General features: G+C 56.5%; 2 protein-coding genes across 2 annotated transcripts; both read left to right on the forward strand.

The window, feature by feature from the left end:
* Positions 1–236: 236 nt before the first annotated feature.
* MPL (MPL proto-oncogene, thrombopoietin receptor) lies at positions 237–6001 on the forward strand. Its single transcript, XM_041482960.1, is given in 12 exon segments — positions 237–497; positions 2606–2735; positions 3076–3251; positions 3470–3723; positions 3799–3990; positions 3992–4251; positions 4519–4691; positions 4795–4937; positions 5077–5236; positions 5401–5488; positions 5606–5693; positions 5780–6001. Coding segments are annotated over 12 exon segments (2121 nt in total). The 5' UTR covers positions 237–244; the 3' UTR covers positions 5984–6001.
* A 22-nt stretch (positions 6002–6023) lies between these two features.
* CDC20 (cell division cycle 20) lies at positions 6024–11557 on the forward strand. The gene is made up of 11 exons (XM_041482961.1): positions 6024–6253; positions 6598–6794; positions 7346–7491; positions 8116–8212; positions 8741–8869; positions 9265–9461; positions 9808–9902; positions 10247–10478; positions 10588–10713; positions 10883–11000; positions 11296–11557. Exons 1-11 carry the CDS (start codon positions 6207–6209, stop codon positions 11472–11474), a joined length of 1563 nt encoding a protein of 520 aa, XP_041338895.1. The 5' UTR covers positions 6024–6206; the 3' UTR covers positions 11475–11557.
* Positions 11558–14338: the final 2781 nt, after the last annotated feature.

Here is a 14338-nt window from a genome sequence, read left to right on the forward strand (position 1 = left end):
CAGATCAGCTGTGCCATATCCCATGCTCCCATGTGGCAGCAGCCCCAACAGCCTGCCTTGCCCCACACCAGGGCCTCCCTAGTTTGTCAGGGGTTGTTTTTCTTCCTACCCCATCCTCCCAGCATGCCAGTAGCCACAAGGGCAGGACATGCCGCCTATCTGATAGGAGCAGTCTCTCTTGGCACTGCGGCCAGCAGCAGAGGGGCTGTGGCATTGTGGTTTCAGGCACAGGGAAGTGCTGGTGATGGGGCGGGGGGAGCCCCCAGCCAGGCTTCCTGAGCTGCACAGCCACCACTTCCCAGATAAAGGTATCGCCTGGAGGAGCCGCAGCAGCTCCCGGGACACTGGGAAGGGACGAGTGCGGCACGTGTGGCTCCGGCACACAGGTTGCAGGATGGCAGCCTGCCTGTGCCAGGGCTGGCAGCTCTCACTGCTCCCTGCCATCCTGCTCAGCCTCCGCAGCCCACCGTCAGCCCCTGAGCCAGTGACAACCCAAGGTAGGTCCTTGGGGCTATTTTCTCCCCCAAAGGATGGGCCAGAGAGGAGCTAGAATGCCAGGTGTGGGCAGTGAGCACCTCACAGCAGCCAAAATCTATGGGATTGGGAAAGAGGCATTCCAGAGGGTGTGCAGGGAGTATTCAGGGGGAGTAATGGAGTGCACTTCTCACCTGTGGGACACCCTAAATTGCTTGGAGTAAAGGAACATCCATGCTCTCTGCAAGCAGCGCTTGGCTGCCCATGGGTTCCCCCTGAGGATGGTGCTCCCAGTCCTGCTCAGGTAGCAGAGGGGCTCCTCACTCATCAGAAGTTCTCAGTTATAACATGATGAGGGTTTGAACAAGGCTCAAGTTAACATCTGATGGCACAGCTCTGCACCACAGGCAATGCAATGGCACTTCCAGGCTAACCCCAGTGCTCCTGCACCAGCCTTGCCGTGATCTTACTGTCCTGCTGGACATCCTCATCTTAGCTGATAGCTGGCCCCAGTCTGGCTCACTGCACCTGCCAGAGCCACTCCCCAACTTTGTCTCATTTCAGGCCTCTCCATGCATTCTTTAAGCATCTCTTTAGTCCCTTTAGAACTTTCTGTAACACTTTCTGTAACTGAATAAATCCCTGTTGATCTCCTGCCTGTTTCTCCAGCCCCACCCCAGGTCTCTGACCAGGACAGACTTAGGAGCACATTTTGAGTCACCCCCTTAGGGGCAGTGGGATGAGGGTCGGGGTTGGACTCTGCCCACAGCCTCTGCAAAATCCTTGTCTCCTCAAAATGCCTTGAATCCTCCGCTGGCTTGGCAGCACTGCCCAAGCATGGCTGGTGTGGGCTGCAGAGCTGGGAAGCTGCCCTTCCTAAGAAATGGGCTGCACTCAGCAAAGATGATCTGATAGCCCACAGGACCAGGGTGGCCTCCCAGTGATGCCATGGGTCCTGTGGCTCTGATAGCCCACAGGACCAGGGTGGCCTCCCAGTGATGCCATGGGTCCTGTGCCACCGAGCTGCTGGGACCTGGCCACTCCATCTCCTGGTGCTCAGAGCTGGGTGAGGTCATGGAGCCAGCCTGAGGCCTGGGGTGGGATAATGGGGGGCAAAAAGAGAAGAACAGGTGGGAGGGCTGTGGAGAGATGGGACAATGGGCATGGGGAAGAAGGCAACACAGGACTGGGAAATGAGGAACAGGGCTGGGGGGGTCAGGCCAAGAGAAGGGACAGAGTGAGCAGAAGGACACCAAGAAGGTGGCAAGAATACTTAGAAACTTTTTCTTTGCCCAGAGTGGGCTCAACTGCCAGTGCAGGGGTGTGTAGCAGAGAATGGATGAACTCGACAAATGCAGCAGACATTGGCAGTGGGCTTGTGGGGCAGGGAAGGCAGCAAATGCCAGTAGGAAGAGGAGGAGGAAGAGGGCTGGAGCAGGTCAGAGGGCAGAGGGAGTAGGGGGAGAAGGGACTTCTGAAGCAATGCTGGGGACACCAAGACCACCCCTGTGCATCACACATCTGCATCTTGGGGCTGTCCCCTCTTCCACGATAACAGGGGCGGACACCCTTATGTCAGCAGAGCTACCAGTGCTTCGGATAGAGTTCCTGCAGGGTGTGATGCTCCAGTTTGTCCATGTAATGACAGGGAGCACGGCTTACCGAGGGGGACAGACATGCCCCCAGGGCAGTCCCTGGGCAGGGGTTTGGGCATCCCCCCTGCTCAGGACCACATGCCCCCACACCAGCCCCCAGGCCCTTTCCCTTTCTCTGGGGTGCTGCTCCTCCTTATCTCACTTCCGCGCACCTTCCGGCACGAGCAGGGCAGGGGTGCTTCCCCCTGATCGCTGGGCCCTGAGCTCCCCTCTGACCGCAGGGCTATTTCGGGATGTTTGTTTGTCCTCAAGGACCTCGTGTACTGAGGAGGGGGCGTGGGGAGGCCGGGGGGAGCCCTGCACCAGCCAGGATCCCAGTGCAAGCCAGCAGCCATGTCCCTCCCCAGTGTGCCAAGCTGGTGGAGAGCACCTGTGCCACGGCCATGCTCAGGCTGCCCCGCACGCCTGAGGTGGAAGCAGGTGAGATGGGGATGGGTTTGTGCCCAGGAGCTCCTTCATGGCCACACTCCTCCCAGACGCTGCACTGCTAGCAGGCGTGTCCGAGGACATCCTCTGTTTCTCCCGCTCCTTCGAGGACCTCACCTGCTTCTGGGACGAGGAGGAGACAACAACTGGGATGTGCCACTTCTACTACTGGTACAGCAGGTAGGAGATGGTGGGGACACAGCCCAGCCTCCTCCTTGCTGCACAGAGAGCTGTAGTGTCAGGGTGTCACAGCAATCTGGGCCATCCCAGTGGCTCCAAGCTGCAAGGAGTGCTGGAGGACTCACAGAAGATATACAGCAGCCACTGCACACCCTGCAGCAGAGCTGGGGCCTTGGCTGTCCCTCAGTCCCATGGGGATGGTGCCCTGCAGTGGATTATGGCACAGCAAAGGAGCTGGTGACACCAAGGTCTCAGTGCTGTGCCCCACATTGCCTCTCCTCAAGCTTGACCCAAGGCAGGAGGTGTGAGGTGCTGCAAGACCCTGCTCTCCATTCCTCAGGGATGCACCCACAGCGTGCGTGCTCTCCACATGGCACCGTGGGGCTGGCGGGAAGCGACATGTCTGCGTCTTCCCCAGCCAGGACGTGCGGCTCTTCACCCAGCTCCACCTCCGCATCCTGGATGCCACCACAAACCACACCAAGTATTGGCGGGAGCTCAGTGTGGAGGCAGTGGGTGAGTCCTTTTCACTGGGCAATGCCCTGTGACAACAGAATGGCTCCCAGATCTGGGTCCCCTGACCTTCTGCCTGCCACGGGGGCTGGCAACACCTTGAGCCCTGCATGCACAGAGGCAGCCTGGGGGGAGACTTCCATGTGTCCCGCAGCAGGACCAGGCACTGCCCAGACTGGGGCTGCTGCAGGAGGACAAACACCCTGGCATGTTCTCTGCAGGTCTCATTGCTTCCCCAGTGAACATCACGGCCCGCTGGGCTGGGGCTGTGGGGCAGCTCTGCGTGTCGTGGCAGCCACCACTCGCTGACTTCCCGAACTTCTTCCTCTACGAGGTGCAGTGCTGCCCTGCCAACTCCACAGGGATGCCCTGCAGCACCACACTGAACCCCAGTGAGCAGCACACTGGGGACCCCTCCACTCAGTCAACTGTCAGCACCCACACACCCAGGGCAGCCTCCCCGGCACTGGGGCAGGTACATAGGGGGGTCAGGGATGGGCAGGGGGTGTGGGACCTGCAGTTGCTCCTCAGCTTGGCCCCTCTCCTACAGAGGCTGGTCCAGGCCAACACTTGGGTGGTGCTCCAGGACCTGCAGCCAGGGGTGAGGTACCACATCCAGGTGCGCAGCAAGCCTGACGGTACCTCCATGGATGGTGTCTGGGGGCCCTGGTCACAGGCAGTGGCAGCTGAGACACCCCACTCCTCTGGTGAGCAGCCACCCCCTCCGCAGGGGTGCTGGCAGGAATAGCAGGGAGGCACCCACGCCGGGGGCTGCAGGGGGTGGGGGTTCTGTTGTAGGCAAGGTGCAACTCCCAAATTTTGGGGGGCCAAGGGGAAGCAGCCCCCTTCCTGCCCTGGCTCTCCCCTGCCCAGGAGACATCGGGCTGTGCTGCAGCACCCCAGACCTGCTGCATGTGCGCTGCGAGTGGAGCTGGGACCCTGCAGAGCCCCACAGCTCCCACCAGCTCTTCTACCGGCCACCTCCAAGTGGGGCTGGCACAAGGTAAGGGCATGGCAGGCATATGGCATTCAGGCAGGCACATCCCAGGGACCACTGGTCTGCTGTGGCCAATATCCCACACTGGGCCCCTCGCCCATGCCCTGCTCTGTCCTGGCCTGCCACCACCAATCTCATACCTCCTCACCACCTCTCCTGGCCACATTGCACCTCTGACTACAAGCAGCAGTAGCTTTCCTGGGCAAGTGCAGGAGCAAATGCTGGCTGTGGGTATGCATTGGTGGGACTGACTGGCTCCCACTCCACCCACAGGGAAGATGCATGGCAACAGTGCGAGGAGGTGAGCAGGGGGGCACAGGGCACCCATGCCTGCACCTTCCAGCCCAAGGCTGGCAGTGCCATCTCCATCTTGGTGAATGTCACCCGGACCCACTTGCTGCCCCCACTCAGCTACTTCAAGGAACCCTTTTGGCTGCACCAGGCTGGTGAGTCCCAGCGCCACCACAGCCCCTGCCTGGCTCACAGGGGACACAGTGTCCCATGTCCCGTTTCACAGGAGCGACACATGCCTGTCCCCAACACCAACAGTGCTCACAGATGCCCCACAGCTTGTGCAGGCAACAGTGTCGCAGGGCCGGCTGAGCCTGCAGTGGCTGCCGCCTCTGGAGCTGCTGGCAGAGCAGCTGGACTACCAGGTCCGCTATGCCATGGAGAACAGCCATGACTGGAAGGTAAGGCCTGGCCAGGATACCCCGAGCAGCTGCTCGCTCCGCTGCTGACACACGGCAAGCACGGGGTCAGGCAAACGGGGACCCGGCCCTTGGTGCCACCCCACAGCAGCCATGCCTAAAGCTCGCCTCTGCCCTGCAGGTCCTGCAGGTTCCACGAGCAGCTAGGAAAGAAGTCCTGGACCTGCGGCCGGGGTCCCGCTACCACGTCCAGGTGCGGGCCCAGCCCAGCGGGCCGTGGTACCAGGGCAGCTGGAGCGCCTGGTCCAAACCTGTTGTGGTTGATGCCATGGCTGATGCGGGTAAGGGACAGGGCTGGAGGCTGCGGCCAGAGGAGCCCCACGGCTGACGGCAGGACACGGAGAGTGCTGGAAATGGGGTGGGAAGCACCGGGCAGGGTGCTGCGAAGGGCTCAGGTGGTGGGTCTGGGAAGGGCTACAGTTCCAGCGTTCCTTCCCCGATGCAGGCTGGCTCATCCCCAGCGTTACGGTGGTGCCGCTGCTCTTCTCCGCAGTGCTCCTGGGGCTGCGGTGCACCTTCCCCTCCCTCTACAGGTAAAGGGCTGTGCCGGGGGCAGGCGGGGCTCCAGCACCAAGCCTGGGCACCTTGCACGGGACACTAGGGTACCCCAAGTCTGAGGGTACCTTCAGTGCCCCTTCCTCCGTACCCAGCAACGTGAAGCAGAAACTCTGGCCGCCCGTTCCTGACCTGCACCGTGCTCTGGGCAGCTTCCTCCAGGAAAGCAGCAAGCACGGCCAGGTGAGGGGGTAGGGCAGGGCGGCTCAGCTGTCCCTGGGGACAGCTGGAAGGGCAGCCCCCACCGCGTGCACTCCGTGTCCCCCTAGGCCAGCGCCTTCGACAAGCAGCCGCCGGAGGAGGCCGTCCTGCCCTGCCTGCTGGAGGTGCTGCCCGGCCCGCGGCGCGAGGCGGGCCCGCCGACGGAGCACGCTGGGGGCCGCCTGTCCAGCACCGACATCGCCAACCAGTCCTATCTGCTCATGAGCGGCTGGGAGCCGCGGGCAGCCCCGAGCGCGCCCACCCCGCCATAAACTCTCGTCCCTCCCCAAGCACCCGCCTGGTCCCTCCTTCGCCGCCCCGCCCCCGGCCCGGAGCGCCCCGCCCCCGATCCCGCCCCTTAAACTGAACGCGCGGAGCGCCCCGCCTCTCCCCGCGGCTCAGCCAATCGCATTGCGTCGCTCGGCCGTCGCCTGGCAGCGCGCGGCCGTTGGGTTTGAAGCGGCCAACCGGAGCCCCGTCCGCGCGCCGTTTAAAATGCTGCGGCACAGGCAGGACGGGCGAGCGGTGGCGGCGCGGCGGAGGTGAGCGTGCGGTAGGGCCCGGGAGGCAGCTCTGAGGAGCAGTCTCGAGCGGGGAGGCTGTGGTGAGGCGGATGAGGGGAAGGGAGAATGTCGCTTATCGGAGGGTGCCCCAAAGAGCGTCTGGAAGGGGTGTCGGCCGATAGAAAGGACCCCCGAGGAGCGGAGGGAGGGTGCGTCGGCTGATGGAAAGTGTCCCGAGGAGCGGTTGGGCAGAGTGGGGGTGTCCGGTGCTGGGGAGGAGCGGCCGGAGGGCTTGGAAGGTGCGGTGGTGGGGAGGCCGGCGGGGCCTGTCGGAGCAGGCTGCAGCCCGGCCGGTGGGCACGGCTAACGCCGCCCGCCCGCAGGACCATGGCGCAGTTCCTGTTCGAGGCGGACCTGCACGGGCTGCTGAAGCTGGACACGCCGATCCCGAACGCGCCGCCTGCGCGATGGCAGCGCAAGGCCAAGGAGAGCGGCCCCGGGCCCAGCCCCGTCGGCGTGTCGCCCATGAAGCCGGCCAATCGCTCCCACAGCTCCAGCAAGACGCCGTCCAAGACACCCGGTGAGCGCCGGCCAACAGCGGCAGAGGCTGGGTGCGGGAGCCTCGCGCAGGCTGCTTGTCTGGAGCCGTGGGGCTCTGGGCTCCCTGCCACGCTGCCCTGGCGGCTCGCTGGGCGGGCAGGAGGAGGTGGGCTGTGCTCCTGACAATCACTCGCTTCCTTCCCAGCATGAGGGGCAGAGCTCTGAGCACTGGGGCTGGCGAACTGCTGATGGCCCAGCTGAGCCTTGCTGGCACAGCTGCATGCTGGGACAAGTGTGGGCGGGACTGTCAGCTGGCAGCTTTGCATCCTGTAGCAGTGGTTTTGTATCCTCCCCTTATCTCTGGACTCTGGAATTGTTGCATTAGACCCAAGGTGTTGCTCCAGACAGTCCCTAACCAGAGCTTGATGGCAGGGGGGAAAATATAAGTTAGTTGTGACTGGGCGGCATGAGATTGCAGAGTTCTACTTGTCTGGTGGGTGTGATGTCGAAGTGTGCTAGGTTTGCTCTCGTGAAAGTTCTAATACTGGCTACTAAATAGCTGTAAGACAATATTTTCGTATGCAAATGCAGGTAAATCTGGATCCAAAATTCAAAGCACCCCCACAAAGGCTGGGGGGGATCGCTATATTCCCAACCGCAGTACTATGCAGATGGAGATGGCAAATTTCCTCCTAACCAAAGAGAATGACCCTGCTGAGGAATCCCCTACCAAGAAGGTGAGCATGTTGCTAAGTTACAATTACTTCAACAACCACTAATCCTTCCTGCCCCTTTACAGAGGAGTAAACTGTAGGCTCTACTGAGTGGACACACACAGGACTGACAAGCCCCAGCCATTGCTACTTGCAACTCTGGGCTTCAGGAGCCTAGGATGAGATTGAAGCTGTAGAGACTGCCATGCACTCTAGCCTATGCTGCTTCTGGTAGCAAAATTTACCTTTTGACTAATGAGGCTTTAAAATATAGCAGGCAACAAAAAAAGCTGTGATCCTGTGCAAAGTGAAACTGCCGGTGGTAGCTATTCTAGGACAATGTCTACACAGGGAACACTTCTGGAATGTTTTACACTGTGTTCTGAAATCTGTTTATGAAGCATTTGGACGCTTGTGGCTGTGGCTTTTCCCACTGGTAATGACACTGAATTTGCTATTGTATGAAAATGTGAGCAGGACCATGTGTGAAAGTCTGAGGAAAAACTGCTTTGACCTGCCTATGTGTGGCTGACCCTGAAAGCACAGTTGAACTCCTGATTCTAAGAGAAGGGAACTTAGGTGTCTGTTTAAATTGCAGTGTGGGAGTTGTTTTAAATTCATTGCACTGAGGGTGATTTGTCTCCCTAGGAGCAACAGAAAGCCTGGGCAGTGAATCTGAATGGTTTTGATGTAGAAGAGGCAAAGATCCTCCGCCTCAGTGGAAAACCACAGAATGCTCCAGAAGGTATGATACAGGGTCTGTGTGAGCTGAATCAGTAGGGGAGATCTGGCCAGGGGAACAGCAACACAGAGGCTCTGTGTGTGGTCACAGGAGAAATCAACTGGTTTCTGAGAGCTGTACAGGCTGGAGTTTCCTTTCTTAAGGTTCCTGAGGCTGAGGGAGGGCATAACAGTGAATCTATTTAGGAAAGTTGCTATGACTGCCAGTTGCTCACCTGTACTGCAGGTTGCAAACCTTCATGAAGTCTGTAAGAGCATCAAACTCTCTGCTGGGCACTTTCTACCTTAAACTGTAACTAAACATAATGGGATACAAAAACCCAAGTGTTTGTTAAGTTTATTTCCATGAATAAGGAAATTGCAGCTCACCCCTGTACAGCAGTTCATACTGCCAGTGATTTTAGCACACTGCAGTCTTGTGAGTTCTTCTCTTGGGACTTTATTTTCACTCCAAAGGATTCCTAGTTGGGTGAGCAGCACTCAGCTGGGAGGAAACTAACTCACGTTAACAAACCCATTCCTCTGCACACAGGCTATCAGAACAACCTGAAAGTGCTCTACAGTCAGAAAATGACGCCTGGATCCAGCAGGAAGAATAGCAGATATATTCCCTCAATGCCAGACCGGATCTTGGATGCACCAGAGATCCGCAATGACTACTGTAAGTAGGCTGCAGGGTTGAGTGCTGGGCATCCAGAACATTCTGCACTGGAGTGCTATTCCTAGGACAGTGTAAATGGGCTGTTTAAAATGCTGCGGCACAGGTGGGACGGGCGAGCATAAAATATTATTTTATGTACCCAGGCTAGTACAGACCACTTCTGGAGTGTCCCTGTGAGGCCTTACAAGGAACAGTGGTCTAGGGCACTGTGTAGATGACTTGGAGCAGGGTACCTGACCCCACCAGCTGGGCATAGTGACACTCCGGAGGCTGCCCCTCACCTGTACATGTGTGCGTGCACATGTGCACACACACAGCTGCTGCATCAGCACAGGTGAAGGGCAGGGCTCTCTGGGTAAGCATTGTGTGACCTGCCTTGCTCTTTCAAATTGTAGATCTGAATCTCATAGACTGGAGCTCCCAGAACTTCCTGGCAGTGGCTCTGGACAACTCTGTTTATCTGTGGAATCACGCTTCTGGGGAGATTATCCAGCTGCTGCAGATGGAGCAACCAGATGTTTACATTTCCTCTGTGTCATGGATTAAAGAAGGAAACTACCTTGCTGTTGGCACAAGTAGTGCTGAGGTCCAGGTGAATGCAGGAGAAAAACTAGAGGTGTTTTCTAGGGATTGACATAACTGGGACCTGGGGACAAAACCTTGGCTGGCAGAGGAAAGATGCCATGCACCTGACTTGTCTTCCCTGGTGTGGGGTGGAACTGTCCCAGCCAAGTGCAATGTGCAAGGCAGGGTTTGGTTTGGGGGATTTCTGATAAGTAATTTCTGATAAGTTACCTTCTGTGCTATAGTCATGAGATACGCATTTTCTCTGTTCCCTTACTGAGAAAGCTGAATGCCAGAGCCTGTGCAGTGAGGTTCTTAGGGCATAGAAACAGGATTGGGTTTCTTCTGAAGAACTTTTTGCTTTGCCTCTCTAGCTATGGGACATTCAGCAGCAGAAACGTCTCCGAAACATGACCAGCCATTGTGCCCGTGTGGGAACCCTCAGCTGGAACAGCTACATCCTCTCCAGGTAAAGCAGTGGGTCAAGGGCAGTTTCCAGTTGTTGCAAACTCCTATCCCTCAATCTATGTGTGGTGTGGGTTAGGGATGGCAGAGAGAAGTTTCTGTCCTGGCTTGGGATTCTTACTCAGCCTTATCTGTTGGAACTGTGAGGAGAAGGCCTCTTTCCTGTACTGCTCTTTGTGCTGAAGTTGTAAAGAGCTTGTGTGGGTGTTTCACTCACACCAACAGACCAGTATTGCTGGTAATGCTGGTTGAAACCCAGCGGCAGGTATAACAGTCTTGCAACAACAAAAATGGATTTGGGTGAAAACGTGTCCGTCTGACCCTGCAAGCCTTCTCTTCTCTCTGCAGTGGCGCACGGACTGGGCACATCCATCACCATGATGTCCGAGTGGCTGAGCACCATGTGGCCACCCTTGCTGGCCACACACAGGAGGTGTGCGGCCTCAAATGGTCTCTAGATGGCCGCTACCTGGCCAGTGGTGGCAATGACAATCTGGTGAACGTCTGGCCATGCACCCAAGGAGGGGGTGGAGACTTTGCTCCTGTACAGACCTTCACTCAGCACCAGGGTGCTGTCAAGGTGAGCACAGGGCTGCCATGGACAGATATCTGTGTGCAAGGCAGACATGTAGCACTGGCTGGGTGCAGGTTGCCTCTTGTATGTCTTAAAATGAACTCTTCTCTCTCAGGCTGTGGCGTGGTGCCCATGGCAGATGAATGTTCTAGCCACTGGAGGTGGCACTAGTGACAGACATATCCGCATCTGGAACGTGTGTTCTGGTGCCTGCCTCAGTGCTGTCGATGCCCATTCCCAGGTGAGAGATGAACATCAGCTTGGGACAAACACCTTCTGGCAGCATGCCTACACAGAGCTGCTGGCTCCTCAGGCCCAGAGGCATGGGGAAGGAGGGGATCATGCTCACCTCCAAATGGTGAGCATCAACACAAGCAGCTTGTTTTACCTGTGTTACTGCCTCTTTTCAGGTCTGTTCTATCCTGTGGTCAACAAACTACAAGGAGTTCATTTCAGGCCATGGCTTTGCACAGAATCAGCTGGTTCTATGGAAGTATCCAACAATGACCAAGGTTGCAGAGCTGCAAGGTAGGTGGACAGGGCCTGGATGGGGAGGCGATTGTTAGAGATTGAAGGCAGCTGCACTCCTTGGTTTGAGCCTGCAGCATCACTGATACAGGACAGTATCCAGGGGCATGCTGCTAGGAGTAAAGCATGCCCGCAGGCTCTGGAAGAAATACCATTGCTCCAAATGTATGCTTGGGGTCTGAAATCATGCTGCCACAGACAGTGGGGGGGACAGCTATGCAAGCTGGCAGGGCTCATGGGAGCATACAGGAGTAAACATGCATGTGCTGATCTTGATCTGCACACTGCTCCTCAGGTCATACTGCCAGAATCTTGAACCTGACCATGAGCCCTGATGGTACAACAGTGGCCTCAGCAGCTGCTGATGAAACACTGCGGCTCTGGCGCTGTTTTGAGATGGACCCAATAAAGAAGAAGGAGAAAGAGAAGGCAAACAGTGCCAAAAGCAGTATTATTCACCAGAGCATCCGCTGAGAGCACTGGGTTGTTGTGGGGAGGGGGATATTTGGTTTACACACTGTACAGTATTTTAAATGTTAATAAACTGCTTAACTTGACTTTTTCTTAATGGAGTCCAATGGAAGAAAAAGCTATGTCTCCCAAACCCAAGTCCTTCTCCCTGAGGCTGGGGATCTGGGCAAGGGGGGGGAAGACTTTGGTCTTAAGGGCCAGTTTACAGGCACCCTGAGCCTAGCACAGCCTAGCAGAAAGATGCTGTGCAAGTGCAAGGGCTGTGCTTCTGTTTCTGTCCCAGCTAAGATAGATATGTCACCTGCCCCATCTAGATGCTGGCTACAAGCACAGCAGCTCCACCACAGGCTCAACTGAAAGCACAGCATGGCTGTGGCCTCAGTTTGTGTTGTCCTGTCCTGTCTCACAACCACAGGGCCATTACTATGGCTCTGCAGGCAGACCTCAGTTTGTCTTGTTAGCTGCAGGCAGCCATCACTGCCTGCTTATGGTGCTGGAGTAGAATAGCTACTTTTGCAGACTGAATTGCTATTGAAAAAGAAAAGGAGGGGGAGAAACATACAGCAACAGCTGTAATCACCCCAAAGGCTAGAAAGGGGCTGGCACTGGCATAAAGCCTGATGCAAAACAAAAGGTTCGTTTACACTGCCACAGCCAGCCTGCATGTCATGCAAGAGCCACACAAAGCACCACCAACCCTGTGCTCAGCTTTCAGTCACATATTCTTCCAACAACTCTGTCTTCCCCTCCTGCTGCCAGGAAGCCCTGGTGCCTTGCTGAGGCTTGATGCAGGGGAGCAGGCACCAGGGCTCCACTGACATTTATTGGAGCTTGACTCCCCTACACTTGGAAAAAAATGCCTTTTTTCCAGATTGAACTGTGCTGGAGCAAGTGGCAGGAAACATTTTTGAGCCCTTACCTAACCCACAGCTGGCTCAGCCATGCTGCTCTGCATGGTGGAGCCACAGTGTCTGAGGTTATGGGGCTGCACCAGACCCATCAAGCCTGTCCTTCAGCTGCACCAGCATTGCCAGGGGCTGCTGGGGACACTACACAGCTGATAAGCACCTTGGCCTCTGCAAAGCAGCTCCACCAAGCCTGTGCCTCCCACCAGCCCTCAGTGATTAGCTGAGGGTGGATTATTAACTGTTTCACCTCAGCACAGTACCACACTGTACCTAGCACCAGCTCTGCCTCCTGTGCTTTACGCCAGCCGGAACCTTCAAAGGTTCCAACTTGTGCTCTGCCAAGGGCAGTGAGGGTGTAACCACACCCACCAGAGCACCCCCGCTCCCAGGGCACAGTCTTCAAAAAACAGCAACTGAGCCCAGCACCTTCCCAGCAGTGCTGCTGGTGCATCCTCATTTGGCCACTTGGGAAAGATCACAGGAGGTCCAAGGAAGGAACTCTCCCTCTTCAGACACAAATTCTGGGGCCACAGCTGTCTCTAATGAGGAAGCAGGCAGGAACCCAGATGCAAGGTTGGGCTCTCCCACAGAGCTGTGCCGCTGTTGTTGGAGCCCTGCCCCACACCCCTGCACTTTGGTGCTGGGAGTTAGCACAGACTTGCCCCATGGCCCACAGCTGATTAGGCCTTCCCTGGTCCCTGACCTGGAAGAAAGCTTTATATGCTGAAAAGTTGCTGTAATTTTTTCACTCCCATGTAAGAGCAGCTCAGCTTTCTCTCACAGCCTCTTTCTTTCTCCTTAGCACATGCCCCACACCCAGATGTTGTGCATTACATAGCCCTTGGAGGACCTCTGAGCATTATTAGGGTGTAATGATATTGCAGGGTCTTTGGCCCCATGCTAGTCTCTTACAGTCCTAGAGTAAGGAGGAGCAGAGGAAGGAAGTGGGCACTGATCCAGCAGACCCAGTAAACAAAGCCCTATAAGGTGTGAATTCAGCTCACAGCATGACAGCATATTAATTTACCAAGTGCCATGGCCAGCCCATAGAAGAACACAGCTAACAGGAACAATTGGAGGAAGGGAGAGCAGAGCACATGCAGGGAACAGCCCATTCTAAAATACCAAGGATAAGTAGTTTAAAGCATTGTTACTATTCCGGGAAAAAGCAAAGACAGTCCTGTCTTTGGCAAGAGCCAGCTGGAAGGGAAAAGGAGGCTTGACAGGAAAAGGTCCATGTCAGCTGAACCATCACCTACAGCTCCTGAAGTGAAGACTTCTGAGCACTGAACTAACATTACACACCACTTCAGCATGGACAAGAACGAATTCTCATCCAAGTCTTTACTCGAAGAGAAGCATCAACAACTGGGAGAACACTGCACAGTGCAGCAGTCAGATCCCATTTTATGACTTCTTGCACACAAGGACATTGAGTGCTGTAGAAGAGGGTGATGGTCATGTGTAGTTTAGGCATATTAGTCACATCAGTTCACTTGAAGATGCTTTCCTACATTTCAGAGCATAGCCTTGAGGCATACAGCAGCCCAGGTCAGATCAGCAGAGCTCTCTCACACCAAGCTCTGCTCCAGGGCTTTGGCTGGACATCCACCAAAGCCCTCCCATACCACAACCAAACCTACAGTGAAACTCAGCATCTGGAGGCTGCTGATCTAACACATTCCTCCCAGCCACATGCTGCCCAGCTGGCTCCCTACTCTTCTTCCCAGGCTTGAGTCAGCACACAGGCTGCCCTCTGCTCAAGAGGGCTCCTGTCACAGGGTAATGGGGAAAGCAGCCCTACACCCCAACAGCACTGAAGGGGCACAAGAATGAGACAGTTGGAAAGCTAACAAAGCCCAGCCATGCAAAGATGCACTTCTGCAGCAAAAGCAAGACATCAACCTTCCTCTGACCAACCTGAGCTACATTGTGCACAGATCCATGCTACAGGCGCAT

The sequence above is a fragment of the Pyrgilauda ruficollis genome, unplaced genomic scaffold, assembly GCF_017590135.1.
Source record: "Pyrgilauda ruficollis isolate IOZ18807 unplaced genomic scaffold, ASM1759013v1 scaffold6, whole genome shotgun sequence".
NCBI classification, from domain to species: domain Eukaryota; kingdom Metazoa; phylum Chordata; class Aves; order Passeriformes; family Passeridae; genus Pyrgilauda; species Pyrgilauda ruficollis.

Coding starts and splice junctions, on each gene's coding strand:
- CDC20 (XM_041482961.1), top strand. CDS start 6,207: ATGCTGCGGCACAGGCAGGACGGGCGAGCGGTGGCGGCGCGGCGGAG. Junction 10,714..10,882: donor CTGTCGATGCCCATTCCCAG/GTGAGAGATGAA, acceptor GCCTCTTTTCAG/GTCTGTTCTATCCTGTGGTC. Junction 11,001..11,295: donor CAAGGTTGCAGAGCTGCAAG/GTAGGTGGACAG, acceptor ACTGCTCCTCAG/GTCATACTGCCAGAATCTTG.